Source organism: Scyliorhinus canicula, chromosome 5 (assembly GCF_902713615.1).
Source record: "Scyliorhinus canicula chromosome 5, sScyCan1.1, whole genome shotgun sequence".
In the NCBI taxonomy this organism is placed as follows: domain Eukaryota; kingdom Metazoa; phylum Chordata; class Chondrichthyes; order Carcharhiniformes; family Scyliorhinidae; genus Scyliorhinus; species Scyliorhinus canicula.
Genome location: NC_052150.1, coordinates 183,700,378 through 183,727,127, shown reverse-complemented (window position 1 = coordinate 183,727,127; position 26,750 = coordinate 183,700,378). Strand labels below are relative to the sequence as shown.

General features: G+C 46.7%; 1 protein-coding gene across 20 annotated transcripts in view; it reads left to right on the top strand.

Annotated features, from left to right (window-relative positions):
• mpp7a (membrane protein, palmitoylated 7a (MAGUK p55 subfamily member 7)) overlaps nt 1–26,750 on the top strand; it is a 779,450-nt gene that overhangs the window by 540,936 nt on the left and 211,764 nt on the right. For all 20 annotated transcript variants that reach the window (XR_005460776.1, XM_038798233.1, XM_038798231.1 and 17 more), the window contains one exon: nt 10,868–10,942. Coding sequence is in view for 19 of the 20 variants with exons in the window: in XM_038798233.1 (XP_038654161.1) it covers nt 10,868–10,942 (75 nt within the window). In the remaining variant the exon portion in view is untranslated. The remainder of the gene's footprint in view (nt 1–10,867; nt 10,943–26,750) is intronic.

Here is a 26,750-nt window from a genome sequence, read left to right as displayed (position 1 = left end):
GTAGTCCCTGAACTGCACTCGTGTGGGCGTCTACCTCCATCAGAGTACCAAGTAACTCATGTGCTTCACTCACTGCCTTTTCTAAGGGTGAAGCAAGCTGCAATGCTTGTTTGCAATCAAGCTCAGCCTCTGCTAACAGACATTTTTGTATTGCTAAATTATTTATTCTTCACACCCACCGGTCTCGGAGCATCCCATCCTCATCGCCATGGATGCAGAAGCCCCTTCACAAGAATTCCTTTATTAACAAAACCAACAGCAGTATAACCATGTGTATTCAGCTTGCTATCTTTACTGGGAGTGCAAAGGATCTGACACTCCATGTTATATACAAAGAAGAGGTTCCCTGATTGGCCCACTAATTGGGGAACTTGGATTCCAATTGGCCAATCCCAAAGGCCTGGTCGAAGTCATTACAAGCTTTGTGTCGTGTCATAAGAAGTGCTTGATTATAGACATCTATGCCAGTTTGACCACAATTTGTCGATAATCTTCACTCCGAAAATGAATTTAACATACCTGTCAGTTATTTTCCCTGCCAATTGTTCCAACTCCAATGAACCAAAAATGACAAACAGCAGCGGCCCCAAAACAGATCCTTGTGGTACACCACTAGTAACTGGACACCAGTCAGAACATTTCCCATCAACCACCACCCTTTGTCTTCTATCAGCTGGCCAATTTCTGATCCAAACTTCTAAATCACCCTGAATCCCATGCCTCTCTATTTTCTGCAATAGCCTACCGTGGGGAACCTTATCAAATGCTTTACTGAAATCCATATACACCACATCAACTGCTTTACCCTCATCCACCTGTTTGGTCACCTTCTCGAAGAACTCAATGAGGTTTGTGAGGCACGGCCTACCCATCACAAAACCATGTTGACTATCTCTAATCAAATTATTCCTTTCCAGATGATTATACATCCTATCTCTTATAAACCTTTCCAAGACTTTTCCCACAACAGAAGTAAGGCTCACTGGTCTATAGTTACCGGGGTTATCTCTACTCCCCTTCTTGAACAAGGGGACAACATTTGCTATCCTCCAGTCTTCTGGCACTATTCCTGTGGACAACGATGACTTAAAGATCAAAGCCAAAGGCTCAGCAATCTCCTCCCTAGCTTCCCAGAGAATCCTAGGATAAATCCCATCCGGCCCAGGGGACTTATCTATTTCCACACTTTCCAGAATCGCTGACACCTCCTCCTTATGAACCTCAAGCCCTTCTAGTCTAGTAGCCTGTATCTCAGTATTCTCCTCGACAACTTTGTCTTATTCCTGTGTGAATACAGATGAAAAATACTCATTTAGCACCTCTTCTATCTCCTCGGACTCCACGCACAACTTCCCACTACTGTCCTTGACTGGCCCTACTCTTACCTTAGTCATTCTTTCCTGACATATCTATAGAAAGCTTTAGGGTTATCCTTGATCCTACCTGCCAAAGACTTCTCACGTCCTCACTTGGCTCTTCTTAGCTCTCTCTTTAGAGCCTTCCTAGCTAACTTGTAACTCTCAAGCGCCCTAACTGAACCATCACGTCTCATCTTTACATAAGCCTCCTTCTTCCTCTTGACAAGTGTTTCAACTGCTTTAGTAACCCATGGTTCCCTCGCTCGACCACTTCCTCCCTGTCTAACAGGTACATACTTATCAAGGACTTATCATTCGAGCAATCTGAAGTCTTACACACATAGGGCTGGAGTCTTCCGCCTCGTCCACCGAAAGGACGCCACTGGCGAGCCCCGTACAATGAGGCAGCAATGCAAAGAGCTGAAAGTTCTGCAGAAGTTGAGCAGGCTTTGGTTAGACTTCATCTGGAGCACTTCATACCGTTATTGACACTGTACTTCAGGATGAACATAACCTCGGATAAATCGCAATACAGTTTCACCAGAATAACACTGGGTCTGAGTGGATTAAATTATGAGGATGTTGCATCTTCTAAGATTGCATCCTCTTTCGTAGAAGATTAAGGGCGATATTAATTGAGGTGCTTAAGGTAATGAAAGGAATTGACAACACAAACAGGAAAAAAAAATCCCCTCTTTTTGCAGAGTCCAAAGCGGCCATAACCTTAAAATTAGAGGTCGGCAACATCAGTTGATGTCCAGAACCACTTCTTCACACAAAGAATAGTGGAAAGCTGTAATCGTTTCCCAAAATGTTGCTGAGAATATACCAGTTGAAAATTTCAAATTTGGGAATTGATAGATTTTTGTTAGTTAAGGCTAAAGCAATTCAAGGGGTGAATGACTTTCTCCTGCTCCCATGTTTACTGTGTGAAAATTGTATATTTTTTCATGTTGCATTAGTGTTATAGCCTAATTTGGCTCTAAATTCCTCTGTGTCGCTGCATGAATATTGTCATGCCTGAAATGGCATGCTAAAGCAGAAGACTGAAAATATGGATGTATCCAGCCCACTCTTTCATGGCTTCCTGGCAGCTTTAGCAGACTACTGTGCAGTCGATATGTTATTTCCTGTCCACAATTATTTCCACTTATCATTCCTGTCACACTTCTATCAGCTTTTTCCTCATTCCATTGGTGTGACATAAAGAAGTCACCAGCTCAGTGATGGAGACTTTGTTGAGGAGATAACAAAGGCTGTTTGGCATTAACATACAAATTAAGCAGCAAACTTTCTCTCGAACTAGGAGGAGGCCTCAACTGATATTTCATAGAAACCTTTCAACACCATTGGGATTAAAAGCAGGTTTGTGGAAAAGCCCAGTAGTTATTTTAAAAGCTGTTTTTGGGAGATTTGCAGTTTGTTTCTTTGATACAGATAATTGTGCTGAAAGCTAAATTCACAGTAAAATACGTAGACTAATTTTTCAAATGACAGGCATCTAAACTAAATGAGCTGCTAGGCTTGAGAGCAATTAACCCATTCCGCACAGTTCCTTTCGTTTTTTTGGGGAAAATATTTTTATTAGAATTTTTAGCAATTTATATTTAAAGCATACAATAACACAGAATAACAATTAAATAGTAAGACCCCCCACAAACGACTAACAGTGACCAGCTCTTTAAAGTATATTATAAACGATCGCCATCTACGATAAATCCCTTCCACTGACCCTTTCATGGTAAACATAGCCTTTTCGAGGTGCAAAAACTCCCAAGTCACCCAGCCACGCTGAGACGCTTAACGGTGCAGTCGACCTCCAACCCAAGAGGATTCGCCTGTTTGCCACCGGTGAGGCATGTCCAGACCTTCTGCCCCATCCGGAGCATCCGGCACAAGCAAAAAACCCCAAATATTGCCACTAATGGGCCAGGTTCCAACCCAATGTTTGATTGCCAACATAGTCTCAAAAAAGGACCTCCAGAAGCCCTCTAGCTTTGAGAACAACCAGAACATGTATGTAGGATTTCTTATTTTGAAATAAAAGACGGCAGTCCGGTGGCAGTTTGAGATTGCGTTTATTGCAAAAACTTGGTTAGTACACTTTCAAATATTAAAAATAACAAAAGTCCAGCAGGGCATAAGGAAGAAAACAATGGAAAAAGAATAAAGCCGAAGAGAGCAGGCAACATGTGCTTCAGTAGCACAGAGGTCACAGAATTTACAGTGCAGAAGGAGTCCATTCGGCCCATCGAGTCTGCACCGGCTCTTTAACTTTATACCTGCACAGTTTGATACCGTGCCCCTCTCAGCTCCCTATTGACTTACAAGTTTTGAATTGTGAATTCTAAATAGTGGTTATGTCACTAGCTGTACTTACCTTGTTACATTGTCATATTTGTAGTCTGGGTCCTGAAAAGCTGATGCATACTTTCCCACAGCTACAATACTTAAAAAATGTGATTTCAATATTTCCCCACAATGTGCGAGTGTTGCACCGGGCTTCCCGAACACTGAACACATCCATCATCCGCCCCTTCAAAAAAATGACATTTAGCCTTCGTGAAGTGAGCCCGGAACACCACTTTTAGCTGGATGAGACACAGCCTCGCACAGGATGAGGTCGAGTTCACCCTCCTCAGTGCCTCACTCCAAACCTCCTCCTCCAAGATCAGCCCGAGTTCCTCTGCCCACTTTGCCTTCATGTCCTCAACCGAGCATTTCCTTCCCAATATCCGCTGGGATATATCCGACATGTTGGCTACCTCTGAGCCCGAGCAGGATAAGATCCTCTCAAGGAAGGCAGAAGGCTGCTTCACCGGAAAGGCAAAGAAATACTTTATGACCCAGCTACATGCCTAGAGATACCTGAATCCATCAGCGTCTGTAAGCTCATATTTCCCAGGTAGCAAACAGACCCTCTTAAAATAAGTCTCCCACCTTCTCCAAATCCTTTTCCTTCCACTCTCTAAACTTCACATCCAACCTAGCAGGCTCGAATAGTTGGTTCCTACAGATGGGGGTCAGCCTTGAAATGTTGACTGAGTTTCCTCCAAATTTCTAAAGTGGCCACTACCACCAGGTTAGTCGAGTATTTCTTCGGCACCACCGGTAACGGAGCCATTACCAACGTTCCTAGGATTGCACTCCTCACAGACTCTGCTTCTACCCAGACCCAAAGCTCTTCCGAATCCTCACACCACTCGCACCTTTTCAGCTCAAGCCGCCCAGTAGTAGCACTGAAAATTTGGCACAACAAAGCCCCCTACTTGTCTCTCCCGCTGGAGCACCGTCCTCCTGATCCTCAGGCCCCTACCTGCCCAAATAAACCCAGTCAGCCACCAATTAATCTCTTGGGCAAGAATATCGGAAGGCACTGGAATAAAAAGAAAATTCCCGGCAAGATATTCACCTTAATCAATTGCTCTCCGCCCGCCAGGGCTAATTGGAGACCTTTCTATCTCTGCAGCTTTGCCTTTACCTTCTCCAGCCTCCGGAATTTCCCCCCAGTCCTTTGCTATCTAGCCCCTCAAATACCGAAAATGACTTCCTGCTATCTGGAAAGGTACTCTCCTTAGCCCCCCCCCTCCCCGCCTCGGTACCCCAACCACAAAGCATTTACCATTTCCTATATTTAGCTTATAGCCAGAAAAGGCCCCAAAATGCTGCAAGACCCCCATAATGTTATCCATTGACGCCTCCAGGTCCCTCACATATAATAAATAGTCGGCACATAGCGAGACCTTTTGCTCGACCCGTCCTCGAACTATTCCTTCCCATGCTTTCAAGGACCTGAGGGCCAAGGCTAGTGGCTCTGTTGCTAATGCAAACAACAGAGGGTACACTGGACATTCCTGCTTGGTACCCCGGTGTAGACAAAAGGGGTCTTTCTTTGTTACTGTAACCTTAACTAACAGCTTTGCATCCACATTTAACAGGGAGACCGGATAATATGACCAACAGTCTACAGGGCCAGTGCCCTTTTTCAGGCTAGGAAAATTGAAGCCTGCCTCAGTGACTGTGGCTCCAAGGAATCCCTGAACATCCCCAACAATAGAGAGGCCAATCGGTCTACGGACTTTGTATAAAAGTCCACCAGGAACCCATTGCTCTGCTGTGCCTTCCCCGACTGCATCAATTTCAGCGCTGCCTTGATCTCTTCCAACTCCAGCGGAGCTTCTCGGTCCTCCCATAATCGTCCTCCACATTGGGAAACTCCAACTCCCTAGGAATACCACCATATCTATCCCATGCTGTGGCAGTTTGGACCTGTATAAAGTTTCATAGAAGGTTTTAAATATCAAATACCTCATTCAACTTCTCCTGGTCCGAGACCAGCCCCCCATCCTGCATGTAATCTGGACAATCTCCCTCTCTGCATCCTGTTTCCTCAATTGATAAACCAAAAGCTGACTTGCTTTCTCCCCATATTTGTAAATAACCTCTTTTGCTCACCTCAGCTCTTGTATTGCCCTATCTGTAGAGATCAGATTGAATTGCTTTTGCAGTTTTTTCTCTCTACTAATAATTCTGGGGATGGGCTGTCTGCATACTTGCTATCAACCTCTATAATATATGTGCTAGTATGACTAGAGGTACTACGGTACCTGGGAATGTGAGCTACCATTGGTGGAGAAGACTCGTTGCTCATTGGCCCAAGTGTTTGCATTTCATTGGTCGGAATGTAAGGTTGCTCCGCCCAGTGAGGCGGGGTATAAGAACCCATGTTTCCCAGCAGCCGGCCTTCTTTCTGTACTCGAGCTGCTGGGGAAACATCTTGTTGATTAAAGCCTTCAATTCGGACTACATCCTCGTTTCAGTAGTTATTGATCGCGCATCAATTTAATCAACAAGATTTTAAAGGATGGAGCTCCGCATCAAACCGGAGTGTCTACGACTCAGCCCCCACGCAGATAACGCAGCAGCTACATTCAAGCATTGGCTAGCTTGTTTTAATAGCTACCTCAGCAAGGCGGAAAACGTACCGATGAGGGAGCAGAAGCTATACATTCTTCACTCGTGCATCGGCACCGCCATCTACACGCTCATTGAGGACACGTCCAACTACGACTCCGCCATGGAACTGTTTAAAGGACACTTCATCCGAACGGTGAATCAAGTTTATGCTCGGCACTTGCTGGCTACGAGGCAGCAGACCCCTGGTGAGTCGTTAGACGATTTGTACTGTGCGCTCCTTGTACTGGGGAGGAACTGCGGCTGCCCGCAAGTTTCTGCTAATGAGCACACCGAACTGTTAATCCGAGACGCCTTTGTTGCGGGTATGCAGTCCCCACAAATCCGCCAGAGACTGTTAAAGAAGGAAACTTTGGGCCTCACGGAGGCACGGGCCCTCGCAAACTCTCTAGGTGTTTCGTACAAAACCGCCCGTTCATACGCCCCCGACCGCGTGGCGGCCCCCTGGGCAGCGTGGAATTCAGCCTCCCCTTTCCCTATGGACTCTGAATCGCCTCAGGCCTGCACTGCAAGACGCCCTGGAAACCCCGCTGGGCCCCGTTGCTATTTTTGTGGACAGGCAAAACACCCCCGACAGCGTTGCCCAGCCCGATCGGCAACGTGCAAGGGCTGCGGTAAGAAGGGCCATTTTCTGTTGGTTTGCCAGGCCAAGGCGGTCGCTGCGGTCCCGGGCAGGGACTGTGGGACGCCGCCCCGTCTCTCTCCGAGGGCCCCGTGCGGCCCGCAAACTTCTCCGTCCCCATCCCCCAACGCTATTTGCGGCTTCCGGGCGCCGCCATCTTGTTTTTCCGATGCCACTTGCGGGGGACGGGCGCCGCCATTTTGTCCATGCCCCGCCATGTGCGACCACTGGGCGCTGCCATCATGGATCGGCTCCGAGGACCCCGGCGCGTATGACTACGCACCGCCCGATGACGACTTTGATCTTCTGCCACGACTCGCATCAGTCACCTTGGACCAGTCTCGATCCCGCACCCTCTCTACGGCGACGGCGAAGGTTCTACTCAATGGACACGAAACGTCCTGCCTGCTGGACTCCGGGAGCACGGAGGGTTTCATACACCCTGCCACAGTAAGACGCTGCTCTCTTCCTGTCCACCCCGTAAAGCAAAAAATCTCCCTGGCCTCTGGCTCCCATTCGGTTGAGATCACGGGGTGTTGTATAGCGGACCTCACGGTCCAGGGGAGGGAGTTTAAAAATTACAGGCTCTCCGTCCTCCCCCACCTCTGCGCGGCCACACTCCTGGGGTTAGACATCCAGTGTAACCTCCAGAGCCTAACATTTAAATTAGGCGGCCCAATACCTCCCCTCACTGTCTGCAGCCTCGCGACCCTCAAAGTCGATCCCCCGTCCTTGTTTGCAAACCTCGCCCCGGATTGCAAACCTGTCGCTACCAGGAGCAGACTATACAGTGCCCAGGACCGAGGTCACTGGCTTCTGAAGGAAGGGGTAATCGAGGCTAGTAACAGCCCCTGGCGAGCAAAAGTTCTGGTGATAAAGACCGGGGAGAAGAATAGGATGGTCATAGACTACAGTCAGACCATCAATAGGTTTACGCAGCTGGATGCGTACCCTCTCCCCCGTATATCCGACCTGGTCAACAGGATCGCACAGTACAAGGTCTTTTCCACGGTAGACCTGAGGTCAGCCTACCACCAGCTCCCCATCCACGCAAGCGATCGCAAGTACACTGCATTCGAGGCGGACGGGCGGCTCTACCACTTTTTAAGTGTTCCCTTCGGTGTCACAAACGGGATCTCGGTCTTCCAACAAGAGATGGACCGAATGGTCGACCGATACGTTTTACGGGCAACTTTCCCGTATCTCGATAATGTCACCATCTGCGGCCACGATCAGCAGGACCACGACGCCAACCTCCGCAAATTCCTCCAAACCGCAAAACTCCTGAATTTGATCTATAACAAAGAAAAAAGTGTGTTCAGCACCGACCGCCTAGCCATCCTCGGCTACGTAGTGCGAAATGGAGTGATAGGTCCCGATCCAGAGCGCATGCGCCCCCTGATAGAGCTCCCCCTCCCTCACTGCTCCAAGGCCCTGAAGCGCTGCCTCGGGTTTTTCTCCCAACTACGCCGACAAAGCCCGTCCCCTCATACAAACTACCACTTTCCCCTGTCGACGGAAGCCCGCCAGGACTTCAGCCGCATCAAAGCAGATATCGCAACGGCCACGATGCGCGCCATTGACGAGTCCCTCCTCTTCCAGATCGAGAGCGACGCGTCTGACATAGCTCTGGCAGCCACCCTTAGCCAAGCGAGCAGGCCCGTGGCCTTCTTCTCGCGCACCCTCCATGCTTCCGAAATCCGCCACTCCTCGGTCGAGAAGGAAGCACAGGCCATAGTAGAAGCTATGCGGCATTGGAGGCATTACCTGGCCGGCAGGAGGTTTACCCTCCTCACAGACCAACGGTCGGTGGCGTTCATTATCGACAATGCACAGCGGGGCAAAATAAAAAACGACAAGAGCTGGCGGTGGAGGATCGAGTTATCCACCTACGACTATGACATCTTGTATCGTCCTGAGAAGCTAAACGAGCCTCCCAATGCCCTGTCCCACGGCACCTGTGCCTACGCACAAGTGGACAGCCTGCGATCCCTCCACGAGGACCTCTGCCACCCGGGGGTCACCCGCTTCTTCCATTTCGTGAAGACCCGCAACCTGCCCTACTCCATCGAGGAGGTCAGGACAGTCACCATAAACTGCCACATCTGCGCAGAATGCAAGCCGCACTTCTACCCCCTACTTGACATCCTTTAAATAGCCTACTTTCTAGCACTAGTAAGGTGAACCCCGCCCTAATTAGTACTCAACCATTGGCTTTGTTTCTGCCCCAAGCTAGTCCCTTCCAACTCATCCTCTGCTCCACCCATATTAAGCAAAAGCCTTAAACTGAGGGAAGACACCCTGCAGCCCCTCATCGTCCCAACAACAATAAGCCCATAGAATAGGATAATCGCGAAAATATAACAAAGAAAACGCCCCCAATCCAAAAGTCTCTATCATTACCCCAACTCAACTCGTGACAACATGAACAGAAACAATAAAATACTAAACCCCAGCCTCTCAATAGCCCAACCACATCCTTCAAACTGTGCCCAGTGCATGATCTCTGATAAAGTCCACAGCCTGCTTAGGAGTTTCGAAATGAAAGTCCTTCAAGTCAAACGTGACTCTTGGGGTACACCACCCCAAACTGCACTCCTCGATTGAACAGTGGCGTCTTCACCTTATTGAAGGTCGCCCATCGCTTCACCAGTTCTGTGCCGATATCTTGTTAAATTCTGACCAAGTTACCATCCCAGTTGATGTTTTGAGCTTTCTTGGCCCATTCCGGGACCCGCTCCTTTGGAAGCTGTGAAACCGAATGATTATTGCTCAAATTGGCTCATTTTGTCGTGGCTTCTGCCTTAAGGCCCTATGCGCCCTGTCCAGTTCTGGTGCAGCAAGTACCTCATCTCCGTTCAACAGCCAAAAGAACTTTGCAGTGAAGTATTTGGTCGGTCTTGACCCCTCAACGCCCTCTGATGGATCCATATCATCCAGTTTAATCTTGAGGCCTTTATTCCTGTCCCCAACAATTGCCATTTCGGCCTCCAATGATGCAAATCAGTCTCAGTGTTGAGATAAGGCCTACTCTTTGCCCTTCATCTTCTCCGCCTGTTCGCCCTGCCACCTCAGCCGTCTTGCTCTATGATGTTTGATTATCTATGATAATTCTATTGCTCAGCTTCTCCCTGACTGGGCCCAAAGCCTACTCCACCATAGTTTCAATTCCTGGCTATGGCTCTGGAAACATTCATCCATCTCCCTACCAAATTTATTTAACGCTTTTGCCATCACCCACGCATTCATAGTGAGGGGGATGGGCATAGCCGCTTCCCACGCCATCTTTGATGAGTCCTTGCTCGGCTCGGAGCCTGAAGTTTCACATCTCCGTCCCTCTTCGATTTCGACACCTCCCGATTCCTAACTGTTTGTTCTGTTGGGCATCTGAACTGATTGCAGAAATTCCTTTTGAAGTAGACAGAAAAGCCCGAACTATCAGAGTCTGCGGGCCAGCCACCTAAAATGCGGCCTCTACTCCATGCTGCCACATTGGAAATCCACAGCTTCTTTATTATACTTAAATTCTAATTTTATTTGCTGAGCATCATACAGCTATTTGTTTTATGTGGTGCATGAAACTGTAAATATCTGGTCATTGTGATAATCACCATTTCTAAGAGAATGTGGTGATTTAGTGAAAATCTATTATAAATCCAGGAAGCAGATGTGAGGTAATTCCGTCGCATATATGCACCTCTGGCAGAGTAAAGTATGCAGCTTCTGGACGATAGGTCCACTTGTAAGAACTATTAACTAAAAAATACAAAAAAAACCTTAAATGGCGACAGGCGCATTTTGATCTTTTTATAAATTCATTTATATCATTGGTTGCTTTTGTCATTCTTGCAAGCTATTAGTTGTTGCACTTATAGCTTATAAACTAATATGTCCATTTTACAATTTTGTCTAGGCTCAGTCACAAGGAGCTATAACTTTTAAAATAATTCCTGGCATTAAAGAGGAGACTCCAACTAAAGAAAGCAAGGTTTGTATGTTAACCAGTTGAAAACGATTAAGGGAACAGATCTTATTTTTCTGAACATGACATGGCTTACACGGCTCCTGGAGAATCCATTACAACATATTCGTAAGGCAGTGTTAGAAATGATCAACTTCTTTCTGCTCTTTTTTTATTTGTAAACATTCAATGGTAATCACATATTATTAGGTTAGTGTAGTAGTAGAAGGTTGCTGATGAAATTGGTTAATATAATCTATGCACATTATATAAAAATGACTTTTATGTACACCTGGAGAGAGAGATATTTGCCACCCATTCAGATGCTGTTGCTGCAATGCACATAGTGGCACACACTTATTGGTCCTGCTAATAAATCTAATTATAACATTAATACATATTTTTAAAAGTTGTAAGCCAAATTTTCAGTTCAGCCAGTTAGATATTTTGTTCAAAAGACTCCACCCTCCCCCTCCCCCACAGACCCTGCTCAGGATGGCTAACAGTGGCACTGTGAAGCATTGTTCACTACACTGATTTTGTTTCGAGTGTGACCTAATTTTATTGTGTTTATTTATCTTTTATTCCTTAAAATATTCACATTTTGTTGTCAGTTAATGAGAATCAGTTGAAAAAATTGATATACCTCCCTGCATTTATTAAAACTGAGAAACATTCTACATTTTGAAGCTCTATTTTGGCACTTTATGTTGAATGCAAAATATTTATTGAATCCTCCTTTAGTGACTGCAATTTAATCATTCCCAAGAATCTTGAAGGAAGGTCATTTTCTTCTTCCCTGGTGCCTGACTTGAGTTATTGTTTCCTGTAAGCAAAGGCATAATGCATTTCAATAGGTCACCATCAGAGGCAACACTGTAAACATAGAATATAGGAGCAGCAGAAGGCCATTAGGCCCTTCGAGCCTGCTCTGCCATTCAATACGAGCATGGCTGATCATCCAACTCAATAGCCTAATCCCACATTCCGCCCATATTCTTTGATCCCCTTCGCCCGAAGTAAATTTTGGAGTAGGTTCAATTTGAGATGCAAGTTGTATTACAGAAGAAGGATTCTATAAATGTCTATTTAGAGTCATAGATGTTTACAGCATGGAAACAGACCCCCGGCCCAGCTTGCCCATGCCGCCCAGTTTCTATCACCAAGCTAGTCCCACTTGCCCGCATTTGGCCCATATCCCTCTATACCCACCCTGCCCATGTAACTGTCTAACTGCTTTTTAAGAGACAAAATCATGCCCACCTCTACCACTGCCTTTGGCTGCCCGTTCCAGATGCTCACTACCCTCTGTGTGAAAAAGAGGATCATGTATAAATCTTTAATCAAAGTTCCAAGAACATTTATTATTACTGAGTTTTAATACAAGAAAGACCATATAAATTATAGCCATAGTGCCCCAAGGTGTGAAATAATTAGCATTAAGTGTAATCAATTATGTACGGTCTTGTGCCGCAGTGCGTAACATTCCTGCCTCTGAGCAAGAAGCTCTAGGTTCAAGTCCCAACCAAGGATATAGTGTGCTCATAACACCAAGTAAGGTATGCTCATAACACGGCCAATGGCAGACGGTAAGAGTGGGAGAGACTTCTGGTCAGCCATGCTTGGTGCGGAGTGGCATCCATTTAACCATAGCAACAGGCTAGCGACCCATTCTAAGTAAAACTTGCTCTGGAATCAGATGGAAGTGCCTTGTGCACCACTAGGTGCAGAAAGAGAAACAACAATAATCAATTGCAAAAGCAAGGAGGTTATGTAGCACCTTTATAAAATCACTTGCCTGGGGAGTATTGCATCTAGTTTTGCGCTTTAGTAAGGCTGTCAAGGACTTTGCGAGTTGCAGAGATATGATTTACTAAAATTATAGCAGGGGTGATGGACTTCAGTTATGTGGTGAGATTTGAAAAATTGGGATTGTTTTTGCAATGCAGAAGGTTTAGGGGAGAATTACGGGAGAGGTTCAAAATTATGAGGGAATTGACAAAGTTAATAAGAAAAAACTGTTTCCACTGGCAGAAAGTATAATAGCCCGCACGGGGCCTACGGGTGGGAATGATTAACTTCCCCATGGTCCTTGCGGATTGCGAGCTCCCCTACTAGGGGCATGGATCTCTATTAATCTCTGTAAAAGGTCGGCTAGTAAGACACTGACCAGAAGAAGAACCCGGTAGGAATCAACTGGGCAGCGTATATATCTTGTTTAAATAAGACGATAAGACATAGGAGCAGAATTAGACTATTCGGCCCATCAAGTCTGCTCTGCCATTTAATCATGGCTGATATTTTCTCATTCCCATTCTCCTGCCTTTTCCCCATAACCCTTGAGCCCCTTATTAATTAGGAATCTATCTATCTCTGTCTTAAAGACATTGTGACTTGGACTCCACACCGTCCTTTCTTTTACTCAGTGTGGACTCCACGTGTCCTTAATAAACTGGCAACAGGAGTAAACTGGCTTGCTGTCGATGTTGGAACCTACTCAGCTGAGCCACCACCCCAAGTTTCTGGACCCAGGTTTGGATTTACTTGATTCGCCATGCCTCTGTTTGTGCAGTTAAAAGCATTCAACGCCAGTGTTGAAGACTGGAACCAGTACACAGAAAGAATGCGTTACTTCTGGCCAACAACATCACTGAGAATACGGGATAGGCGGTCATACTAATTTAGGGTTGGGATTAATTCCTGTCGAGCGCACAGGTTTGGGGTGATCCGGAGTCTCGTGTACCCGACAACGCCAGATACGTAATCGTTCGCCCAAGTTCATGGCACTTGTGGAACAATACTTTAACCCAACCCCATCAGTAATCAGTCAAAGATATCAGTTTAATATGGCGGAGAGGTCCTCACTGAATTTGTATAACAGCTACTGAAGATCGCTGAGTTTTGTGAGTATAGAACTGTTTTATCCTATATGCTCCGCAATTGTTTGTTCTGTGGTATAAACAATATGAAGCACAAAATCTTTTTTTTCAAAATCTCCCTGACCTGTCATCAGGCACTTACAGGTCTCCTTGTCCTAGGAAAGCGAGGAACGCGGCGTTGAGGAGATGCAAGGGATGAAGGTGAACATTCTAGGGCATCGTCCCTCACATGGTATCACCACGGCCTGGACTGAACGCCGCAGCGACTCCGGCATCTGGCTGAAGAGCAGGTCGCCAGGATGTGCGATGCCACCAGATTCGGCTGAAGGCGATTCAGTGTGCGACCTGTGGGTGCTAGTCTAGGCATACTCACAGGCAGCAGGAGGGCCAGCGCTCCAGGTGCTCTAGTCAAGGTAGGCATCTAGGCATCAGCCCCGGGGCCAGGTCTTGCATCTAGATGACCCAGAAGAGGACGAGGCTGAGAGGCAGCTGAACTGTTTGGCATCCACCCCGTGTGGCCCCTATTTGTGTTCTTTTACAGCTGAATGGCCGTAAGCTCCAAATGGAGTTGGATACAGAAGCTGCTGTTTCTGTGGTGGCGCAGAGCACCTTTGATCTTATAAACCGAGGTGTGCATACTTTGACTGACACGGCGGTTTGTTTGGCCACTTAATAAGAGGGAACAGCAGTGGTCCTCCCTTGCTCCAGTAGTTTATGGGTTCCAATCTGTTTGCCTTCCCCTCATTCTCTGCAAGGAAGCAGCCCTAGCCTTTTGGGCCGTGACTGGCTACACGAACTGCAGTTGGATTGGCAACATATCCTCCAAGTAGGATCTGGCAGTCTGTGTGTGGTACTGAGCAAGTTCAGGTTTGCCAGCCTGGCTTGGGTAGAATTAAAGGGGCCGAGGCCAAGATTCAGGTGGACCCGAAGGCCCAACCCTATATTTTTGTGTTCTCCTGGTTCCCTACGCTTGAATGGAGAAAGTTGTTTGGAGAGTTTGGGCATTATAAGGCCTTTGCCGAGTGGACGGTGCTGGTGGTCCTCATCATGAAGCCAGATAAGACAGTCCACCTGTGCAGAGACTATAAATTCACAGTGAACACAGCTTCAAGGTTGGACCGTTATCTTTTACCATGCATCGAGGATTTGTATGCAACATTGGCCGGTGGCTGTACATTAACAAAATTGGACATGAACAGCGCTTACCTACAGCCGGAGCTCAGTGAATAATCACTACAGTACGTCGCGATTAATATGCACAAAGGGCTCTTATGAGTATACTGATTCCCGTTCGGAGTATCCTCAGCATGCACTGTTTTCCAGCGCATCATGGAGAACATCCTGCGCGGATTGCTGTGTGTTGCGGTTTACTTAGGCGACGTGCTGGTCACAGGGAAAGCAGATCAAGAACACTTGCAGAACCTCGAGGCAGTGTTGAAATGATTTTTGGAGTATGGGGTCCGCCTGCTTCATGCGAAGTGCATGTTTCACGTGAAGCAAGTAGTATATTTGGGGTGTGTGGTGGACCGTAAGGCCTGCACCTTGTCTCCGAGAAAGTGAGAGCCATCAGAATGGCCTGTGCCCCATGTGACACCACTGAGTTTCGCTCTTTTCTTGGGCTAGTAAATTACTATGGCCAATTTATTACAGATGTGGCAACCATCCTGGCTCCATTTCACTTGCTCCTCAAGAAGAAACAGCCAAGATAATAGAGCAAGGCCCAGGATGAGGCGTTTAAGAAGATGAAACCGTGGGGTGGGGGGGTTGTGCACTTTACAGAACCACAGAAAAATACAGTGCAAAAAAAAGGCCCTTTGGCTCATTGAGTCTGCGCCGTCATTTCTTTATCGTCATGGATCATAAGCCGTTGCTGGGCTTCTTCCATGAAGACAAGGCGATCCCACCAATTGCGTCCGTGAGGAATCGGCACTGGACCTTGTTATTGGCCACTTCTGAATACTCTATTATGCACCACCCAGGGACCCAGATTGCACATGCAATCTCTTTCCCTGTAGAACGAATCCGCAAACCCCTTGCTGCTGCCAAAGTGCTCGCTGTCCTGAATGTTATAGACTCCTTACCCATCATTGTATTGTGTATTCGTGACTGGGCGCAAATGGCATCTGGTACGATACGGTGAGCAGCATTGACAGCTAGCAGGGGAGTTGAAAGTTTATCCTCCCGAATTCGCAAAGTTGACTGTGGAAGATGGTATCCTCCTGTAGAACATGAGGGTTGTTGTTCGATGATGCATTCAAAGAATCAAAGAATTTACAGTGCGGATGGCCATTTGGCCCATTGAGTCTGCACCGGCCCTTGGAAAGAGCACCCTAATTAAGCCCATAAGGGGCAATTTATCATGGCCAATCTACCTAACTTGCACATCTTTGGAATGTGGAAGGAAACCAGAACACTCGGAGGAAACCCACGTGCACACGGGGAGGAAGTGCAAACTCCACACAGTCACCTGGGGGGGGGAATTGAACCCGGGACCCTTGAGCTGTGAGGCAGCAGTGCCTGCCACCATGCAGCCCATGTTGAAGAATCTTCACAATGGCACCCCGAAGTGTCAAAATGAAGATGCTGGTGAGAAGCTACGTCTTAGGCCAGCAACGGCTTGTGATCCAAGGCGATAAAGAAATGACCGGCCATAGACATACTGATGAAACCGTTTTACACCAAATATGAGCGCCAGCCCTTCATTTTCTATTTGGGCATTTTTTTCTCTCAGCCGCAGCCAGCATCCACACTCATCCGATCAGACAGGAGATAACGTGAAGCATTGCATATGGCCAATCGAGCAGTTGGTACAACAGTGCTCCATCTGTCGAGAGCACCAGAGGCTCCCTGCAGTGGTACCCCTCCACACTTGAGAGTGGTCAGGATTCCACTGGGTTCGATTTCGCCAGTCCATTCTTGGGGACAATGTTCCCCGTCCAAGTGGACTACCGCTCGGAGTGGCTGGAGATTCGCAGGATGGTGTCAATCACTTCCTGGGCATGCATCGAGCAATTGTGCATTTATTTTTCCACCAACAGAATTCCTGAGGTGCTCGTGATGGATAACGAGGCCTCTTTCGTGAGTAAAAGAGTTTGCCATTTTTATGAGGAGCAACAAGATTTGCTATGTTCGCACTGCCCTATACCATCCCGCATCAAATGGCTTGGCAGAGAGGGCCATGCAAACAGTTATACCTGGCTAAAGAAACAGACTTTGGGCCTGATGGACACCAGGCTGCCAGATTTTTGTTCTCATTCAGGACCACACCACACTAAGTAACTGGGATAACTCCCACTGAGATGTTAATGGGTCATAGGCTTCTTACACGACTGAGTTTGATTATCCCGGACACCGGCACAGATGTACGCCATAACCAAGATTTGCAAGAGTCTTTCCCAGTTTGACCTCTTCACACTTCACACCTGATGACGCAGTGTTCGTTCGTAACTTCAGCGACGGCACTTGTTGGCACTCTGGACTTGTTGTCCGCCGAACAAGGCCAGTCTCTTACCAAGTTCTGGTCCGGGGACAACCGATGTGGCGGCATATGGATCACATTCGCTCACGGAGTTTGCTCTCTCCTGAAGTTCCTCACTGGAAACCTGTCCTGGATCCTCCAGCCCTTTGCGGGGGAGGAATGTAATAGCCTGCACAGGGCCTATGGGGTGGGAATGATTATCTTCCCGTGGTCCTTGCAGGGGATCTCTATTAACCTTCGTATAAAACGTCGGCCACTGAGGCACCGACCAGAACAGGAACCTGGTAGAGATCTTTCGGACAGTGTAAATATTGTGTTTAAATAAAACTTTGTTTCTTTATTTTACTTGGTGTAGGCTCCCCGTGTCCTTATTAAACAAAGGTCAGTAATCAGATGACAGAGAACCAGAGTGGTGAGGAAAATATTTTTCACTCAGTGAGCGACAATCTGGAAAGTACAACCTGAAAGGTTGATGGAAGCAGATTCAGTCTTAACTTTCAAAGCGGATTGGATAATACTGGAAAAAGAAAAATATTGCAGAGCTATGGAGAGCAAACGGGGTATTGGAATTAATTTAGTAGATCTAACATAGATTAAATGAGCAGGACTCCTTAAATTAATGATTCTTTAATTTGTTCTTATGGAAAATGCAGCAGCCACATTGCAAGCGATCCCACAAACATTGAGGTAAATATTCTGATCTGTTATGAGGATATTGGTGTGTAAATGTTGGACAGGAAATCGGGAGGATTTGCTGATCTTTGAATAATGCAATGGATATTTTCAGGACTTGAACAGATAGACACAGCCCATATATTCTCCAAAAGATTATGTTTGACAATGCCACATTTCATCAATAATGCAATGAAGAGTCAATTGAGATTATGTACACAACTCCTGGGGTGGAACTTACCACCTTTGAAAAAATTATTCCAAAAATGTTGCTGTGTCAATAACAATTGAAACAGTACTGAAGATCTGTACTCCAAAACTTGCCACTCCCCTAACCAAATGCTTCCAGTACACATTCAACCCTGGCATTTATCCAGCAAGTGGAACATTGTCCAGGTATGTCTCATCCATAAAAAGGAGGACAAATCCTCCCCTGCCAATTACCGCCCCCTCAGTCTATTTTCGATCATCAGCAAAGTGATAGAAGGAGTTGTCAACAGTGCTATCAAGCGGTACTTACACAGCAATAACCTGCTCATTGACACTTGGACATTCAATTTCTGACCTCATTACATGAACAAAAGAGCTGAACTCAAAGTGAGGATGACTGCTCTTGATATCAAGTCCGGAGTGTGACAGCAAGAAGCCCTTAAGAACTAAGTCCATGGAATCAGGGGAAACTCACCACTGGTTGGAGTCATATCTGGCACAAACAAAGATCATAGTGGTTGTTGGTGATCAATTATCTCAACTCTGGGACATAAATGAGGTCAACAGAGTGTCGTAGGTCCAACCGTCTTCAGTTGCTTCATCAATAACCTTCCCTCCATGATGAGGTCAGAAACGGGGATGTTTGCTTTTGTTCAGCACCATTCGCATCTCTTCAAATACTCGAATGGGGAAATGCTTTGGAAATCATGAGCACAAAGGGACTTGGGAGTCTCTGAAGGTTAACATGCAAGTTCAGTCGGCAGTTAGGAAGGCAAATGCAATGTTAGCATTAATGTCGAGAGGGATGGAATATAAGACCGAGATGTACTTTTGAGGCTGTAAAAGGCTCTGGTCAGACCCCATTTGGAGTATTGTGAGCAGTTTGGGACCCCATATCTAAGGAAGGATGTGCTGGCCTTGGAAAGGGTCTAGAAAAGGTTCACAAGAATGATCCTTGGAATGAAGAGCTTGTCATATGAAGAACGGTTGAGGACTCTGGGTCTGTACTCATTCGAGTTAAGAAGGATGAGGTGGGATCTTATTGAAAATTATAGGACACTGAGAGGCCTGGATAGAGTGGACATGGAGAGGATGTTCCCATTGGTAGGAAAACCTAGAACCAGAGGACACATTCTCAGACCAGGAACGATCCTTTAAAACAGAGATGAGGAGGAATTTCTTCAGCCAGAGGGTGGTGAATCTATGGGACTCTTTGCCACAGAAGGCGATGGAGGCCAAGTCACTGAGTGTCTTTAAGACAGAGATAGATAGGTTCTTGATTAACAAGGGGATCAGGGGTTATGGGAAGAGTCTCTCCACCACCGATGCACAGTGGCACTGGTGTGTACAAAATGCACTGCAGCAGCTCATCAAAGTTCCTTCAATAGCACCTTCTGAACCCTCAACCTCTACCACCTAGAAGGCCATGGGCACCTGATATATTGAAAAACTGCCACATTCAAGTTTCCCGCTAATCCAGGCACCATCCTGACTTTGAACTATATCAAGGTTCCTTTACTGGAATCCTGGAACTCCCTAACAGCACAGTGAGTGTTCCTACACCATGGACTGCAGAGGTTCAAGAATGCAGCTCACCAACACCTTCTCATGGGCAATTAGGGATGGACAATAAATGCTGGACTTGCCACATCCCATGAAGAAATTAATAAAAACATGAAGTTAGCATATTGAAACAGCAAGCAATTAGGAAGGTTAATGGTCTGTTCACTTTTATTGGAGTACCTGCATAAAAAAGTCTTGCTACAATGGTACAGGACTTTGGTGAGACCACACTTGAAATGCTGGGTGAAATTCTCTGCTTCCGCCGGTGGAGCTGAATTGCACCTGATTCCATCGCCTGTTAGAAGCGCAAATGAGGAAGCGGTTCCCAATCCTTTGCCATGCAAGGCAAGGATTTATGCATGGCAAGGATTGTGAGAGAATCCTGCTATTGGGCCACCATTTAGAACGGGCGACCCAAGAGCGAGGTCCCGTAGCTGGCCACAACCCCCACATTGCAATTTAGCCCCCACCCCCAGATTTTGTCTCTTTCTCCCCCCCCCCCCCCCCCCACCCCGCCAAGAACGGGGAGTGGCCCGACCTGCCCCCTCCCCCATGGCCTAAATATAGGGAGACACCAGACAAATCACCTAAATAAAAGGATCCCCCACAGAAACCCCCTAAATAATGGGACCGCCACAGAAACCCACTAAATAAAGGGACCCCCAAATAGACCCCCTAAACAAAGGGACCCCTCCCCCAGAGAGCCCCTAAACAAAGGAACCCCCCCCAAAGGAACCCCCAATAAAGGGATCCCCCACTGAAACCCCCTAAATGAAGGGACTCCCACTGAAACCCCCTAAATAAAGAGACCCCCACAGAAACCCCCTAAATAGGGACCCCCACAAAACCCCCTAATTAAAGAGACCCCCACAGAAACCCCCTAAATAAAGAGACCCCACAGAAACCCCCTAAATAAATAGACCCCCACAGAAACCACCTAAATAAAGAGATCCCCACAGAAACCTAAATAAAGAGACCCCCACAGAAACCTGATTAAAGCGACCCCCTCAGAAACTGAGTAAATAAAGGGACTCCCCTCAGAAACCCCCTAAATAAAGGGACCCCCACAGAGACCCCTAAATAAAGGGATTCCCCCACAGAGATGCCCTACATAAGGTGTAAGGGTCCTTCCTGATTATTTCCTTATTTCCCTTTCTTTATTAATGGATTTGTATTTTTAAGTCAAGCAGCAGAGAGAATGAGGAATTCAAAAAGTTGCAATATTGGCCATGCTAATTGCCCTTAGTGTCTAAAAAGGCTGGGTGGGGTTGCTGGGTTATGGGAATAGAGTTATGGTGTCGACTTGGGTAGGGCCCTCTTTCCAAGGGCAGGCGAAGACTCGATAGGCCAAATGGCCTCCTTCTGCAGTGTAAATTCTATGAAATCTCTGAAACATAGTACATGGTGCTGGGTTTTTGAACAAGAGAACTCAGACTTTTTGGCACACGAGAGATAGGTGAGACTAGGTTCAATTAATTAGCTGGTGGCTAATGAATTGGCCAAAAGGCTGTATTCTGCCCAGTAACAGGTGGTGATTATATTGCCTGAGTGGAATGATTTTCAGAGAACCAACAAGCTCATTTTGAATCCTGGACATACACAGAAAATCAGATGCTTCATCTTGTGGGGCAATCTAGAATGTCAGATCATAGTTTTAGGATAAGGGGTAGCAGATTTCAAACTAAGATGAGGAGAAATTACCTCTAGAACATAAAACAGTACAGTAAGAAGTCTTACAACACCAGGTTAAAGTCCAACAGGTTTGTTTCAAACACGAGCTTTCGGAGCACGGCTCCTTCTTCAGGTGAATGGAAAGGCTTGTTCCAGAAATGTTTATATAGACACAGTAAGAAGTCTTACAACACCAGGTTAAAGTCCAACAGGTTTGTTTCAAACACGAGCTTTCGGAGCACGGCTCCTTCTTCAGGTGAAGGCCTTCTTTCACCTGAAGAAGGAGCCGTGCTCCGAAAGCTCGTGTTTGAAACAAACCTGTTGGACTTTAACCTGGTGTTGTAAGACTTCTTACTGTGCTCACCCCAGTCCAACGCCGGCATCTCCACATCATATATAGACACAGTCAGAGATGCCCCGGAATGCGAGCACCTGCAGGCAATCAAATCATCAAAGATGCAGAGAGAGAGGTAACTCCAGGTTAAAGAGGTGTGAATTGTCCCAAGCTAGTTCAGTCGGTAGGCCTCTGCAAGTCCAGGCTTGTTGGTGGGGGCCGAATGTAATGCGACATGAATCCCAGATCCCGGTTGAGTCCGCATTCATGCGTGCGGAACTTAGCTATAAGTTTTTGCTCAGCAATTTTGCGTTGTCGCGTCTCCTGAAGGCCTCCTTGTAGAATGCTGACCCGGAGATCAGAGGCTGAATGTCCTTGACTGCTGAAGTGTTCCCCAACTGGAAGGGAACAGTCCTGCCTGTTGATAGTCGCACGATGCCCGTTTATTCGTTGTCGCAGTGTCTGCATGGTCTCGCCAATGTACCACGCTTCGGGACATCCTTTCCTGCAGCGTATGAGGTAGACTACATTGGTCGAGTCGCACGAGTATGCGCCGCGTACCTGGTGGGTGGTGTTTCCACGTGTAATGGTGGTGTCCATGTCGATGATCTGGCATGTCTTGCAGAGATTACCCTGGCAGGGTTTTGTGGTGTTGTGGTTGCTGTTCTGAAGGCTGGGTAATTTGCTGCAAACAATGGTTTGTTTGAGGTTGCGCGGTTGTTTGAAGGCCAGTAGTGGGGGTGTAGGGATGACCTTGGCAAGATGTCCATCCTCGCTGATGATGTGTTGGAGGCTGCGAAGAAGATGTCGTAGTTTCTCCGCCCCAGGAAAGTACTGGACGACGAAGGGTACTCTGTCAGTGGTGTCCCGTGTTTGTCTTCTGAGGAGGTCGGTGCGGTTTTTTGCTGTGGCGCGGTGGAACTGTCGATCAATGAGTCGAGTGCCATATCCCGTTCGTACGAGGGCATCTTTCAGCATCTGTAGGTGTCTGTTGCGCTCCTCCTTGCCTCCGTATACACAGGATCTGCTCAGACAAGGAGGAGCGCAACAGACACCTACAGATGCTGAAAGATGCCCTCGTACGAACGGGATATGGCGCTCGACTCATTGATCGACAGTTCCACCACGCCACAGCAAAAAACCGCACCGACCTCCTCAGAAGACAAACACGGGACACCACTGACAGAGTACCCTTCGTCGTCCAGTACTTTCCTGGGGCGGAGAAACTACGACATCTTCTTCGCAGCCTCCAACACATCATCAGCGAGGATGGACATCTTGCCAAGGTCATCCCCACACCCCCACTACTGGCCTTCAAACAACCGCGCAACCTCAAACAAACCATTGTTTGCAGCAAATTACCCAGCCTTCAGAACAGCAACCACAACACCACAAAACCCTGCCAGGGTAATCTCTGCAAGACATGCCAGATCATCGACATGGACACCACCATTACACGTGGAAACACCACCCACCAGGTACGCGGCGCATACTCGTGCGACTCGACCAATGTAGTCTACCTCATACGCTGCAGGAAAGGATGTCCCGAAGCGTGGTACATTGGCGAGACCATGCAGACACTGCGACAACGAATAAACGGGCATCGTGCGACTATCAACAGGCAGGACTGTTCCCTTCCAGTTGGGGAACACTTCAGTCAAGGACATTCAGCCTCTGATCTCCGGGTCAGCATTCTACAAGGAGGCCTTCAGGAGACGCGACAACGCAAAATTGCTGAGCAAAAACTTATAGCTAAGTTCCGCACGCATGAATGCGGACTCAACCGGGATCTGGGATTCATGTCGCATTACATTCGGCCCCCACCAACAAGCCTGGACTTGCAGAGGCCTACCGACTGAACTGGCTTGGGACAATTCACACCTCTTTAACCTGGAGTTACCTCTCTCTCTGCATCTTTGATGATTTGATTGCCTGCAGGTGCTCGCATTCCGGGGCATCTCTGACTGTGTCTATATAAACATTTCTGGAACAAGCCTTTCCATTCACCTGAAGAAGGAGCCGTGCTCCGAAAGCTCGTGTTTGAAACAAACCTGTTGGACTTTAACCTGGTGTTGTAAGACTTCTTACTGTGCTCACCCCAGTCCAACGCCGGCATCTCCACATCATAAAACAGTACAGCACAGAACAGGCCCTTCGGCCCTCGATGTTGTGCCGAGCATTATCCAAGATCAAGCTATCTCTCTTAAGGGCTGTGACTCAGTGGAATTCACTATCCCAGAGTTCGGTGGATGCCGGGACGTTGAATAAACTTTAGGAGGAGATTGACAGATTTTGAGTTAGAAATGGGTTGAAGGGTTACGGAGAATGGGTGGGAAAGTGCAATTGAGGCCAAGAGGAGATCAGCTAGATCGTATTGAAAGGCAGAGCGAGCTCGAGGATCTGAATTGCCTAATCTTGCTCCAAGTTCTTAGGTTCCAGGGTTCTCTGTTCTTGTTGCTTGTCTGTTGTCCTGATTCCAAGAACTTCTGTGTACACATATTTATAAAATGTAACTGCTTAGTGCAGGACCAGAATGGCATAAATTTACTTTTGACTAAGTGCATGTGCTTGACATTTGTGTTTGTGAAAACAAATCTTGCCCATCACAGGTTCCTAGAACCAATAATGCAGTAAAAGGAGCTGATTTGATCGTAATGAAACTAGGTTGTACAGAATATTGAAACCCGTTTGGTGCTATAAATGGGGTTATTGTTACTTTGCTATGTTTGTATCATACTCTCCAAAAGTCTCCCTGTCTGGCCTCTAAACATGTAGGAAGTTTTGTCAAATATCACAAGTACTCAAGTGTTTGCACTATTCAATAAATGCTTTCACTTCACTGTTGTTTATAGTTAGCAGCCTGTAAAACCAATCAAGCATTTATTGCTTTGGTGATGGTCATAAGATAGAAATAGTCTGCTCAGACTCACAAGGCAATTTAGTAACCTTCAATAGCTCAGATGACAGATTAGATTCGTAAAAGGGGAAAATAAATGAAGTAACTGTTTCTGATAGTCTCTACCTTGTGGATCCACCACTAATCTGTTTGGGATGGTGGCGAGGATTAGAGAATTACTTTGCTCAGGTTAGTTAGGAATGCAGAAATTGACAGTTTTTAATTTATAATGCTTTATAATGTGCATTAAATACTTTAAACCATATCGATCAAGATTACTTTTACAGTGGGGGAGGAATTATAACTGCTGTTCAGTTAATGGGTTCAGAATGGCATTTGAATCCTAGTTGAAATATCTTCCTTTTGCAGAGAACTATTGAAATCAGGGAAATTAATGAGCTGGGTAGTTGCATCTCCAGAGAAACTTGGAACTTCACTTTGATTTAGGCTCAGGGGAAGAGAGAAAAATGTTTATTGCCCATTCCTAGTTGCCCTGCATAAGGTGATGTTGAGCTGCCTTCATCAACCGTTGCAGTCCCTGAGGTGCAGGTACGCCTACAGTGCTGTTAGGGCACAAGCTCCCATTTGTTAGATTCTTCGGGTTAAGCTTTCATACTTGTGCTGAATTTCATCTTGATGAATAAAGTAAAGAGGTTTTTACCCAATGTTATTAGGAGGTTAAAAATCAAGCAGTGGAGGCAGGGTCACATAATGTCATAATGTCACATAATGTCACATAATGTAATTAAACACGTGGCTACAGGGATGGTGCAGGCGGGAGGGATTCAGATTTCTGGATAACTGGGGCTCTTTCTGGTGAAGGTGGGTCCTCTATAGACAGGATGGTCTACATCTGAACCTGAGGGGCACCAATATCCTGGGGGGGAGATTTGTTAGTGCTCTTTGGGGGGGTTTAAACTAATTCAGCAGGGGCATGGGAACCTGGATTGTAGTTTTGGGGTACGGGAGATTGAGAGTATGGAGGTCAGGAGCACAGATTTGACTTCGCAGGAGGGTGCCAGTGTTCAGGTAGGTGGTTTGAAGTGTGTCTACTTCAATGCCAGGAGTATACGAAATAAGGTAGGGGAACTGGCAGCATGGGTTGGTACCTGGGACTTCGACGTTGTGGCCATTTCAGAGACATGGATAGAGCAGGGACAGGAATGGTTGTTGCAGGTTCCGGGGTTTAGGTGTTTTAGTAAGCTCAGAGAAGGGGGCAAAAGAGGGGGAGGTGTGGCGCTGCTAGTCAAGGACAGTATTACGGTGGCGGAAAGGATGCTAGATGGGGACTCTTCTTCTGAGGTAGTATGGGCTGAGGTTAGAAACAGGAAAGGAGAGGTCACCCTGTTGGGAGTTTTCTATAGGCCACCTAATAGTTCTAGGGATGTAGAGGAAAGGATGGCGAAGATGATTCTGGAAAAGAGCGAAAGTAACAGGGTAGTTGTTATGGGAGACTTTAGCTTTCCAAATATTGACTGGAAAAGATATAGTTCGAGTACATTAGATGGGTCGTTCTTTGTACAATGTGTGCAGGAGGGTTTCCTGACACAATATGTTGACAGGCAAACAAGAGGCGAGGCCACATTGGATTTGGTTTTGGGTAATGAACCAGGCCAGGTGTTAGATCTGGAGGTAGGTGAGCACTTTGGAAACAGTGACCACAATTCGGTGACCTTTACGTTAGTGATGGAAAGGGATAAGTATACCCCGCAGGGCAAGAGTTATAGCTGGGGGAAGGGCAATTATGATGCCATTAGACATGACTTAGGATGTGTTGGTTGGAGAAGTAGGCTGCAAGGGTTGGGCACACTGGATATGTGGAGCTTGTTCAAGGAACAGCTATTGCATGTTCTTGATAAGTACGTACCAGTCAGGCAGGGAGGAAGGGGTCGAGCGAGGGAACCGTGGTTTACCAAAGAAGTGGAATCTCTTGTTAAGAGGAAGAAGGAGGCCTATGTGAAGATGAGGCATGAAGTTTCAGTTGGGGCGCATGATAGCTACAAGGAAGCGAGGAAGGATCTAAAGAGAGAGCTGAGATGAGCAAGGAGGGGACATGAGAAGTCTTAGGCAGGTAGGATCAAGGAAAACCCAAAAGCTTTCTATAGGTATGTCAGGAATAAAAGAATGACTAG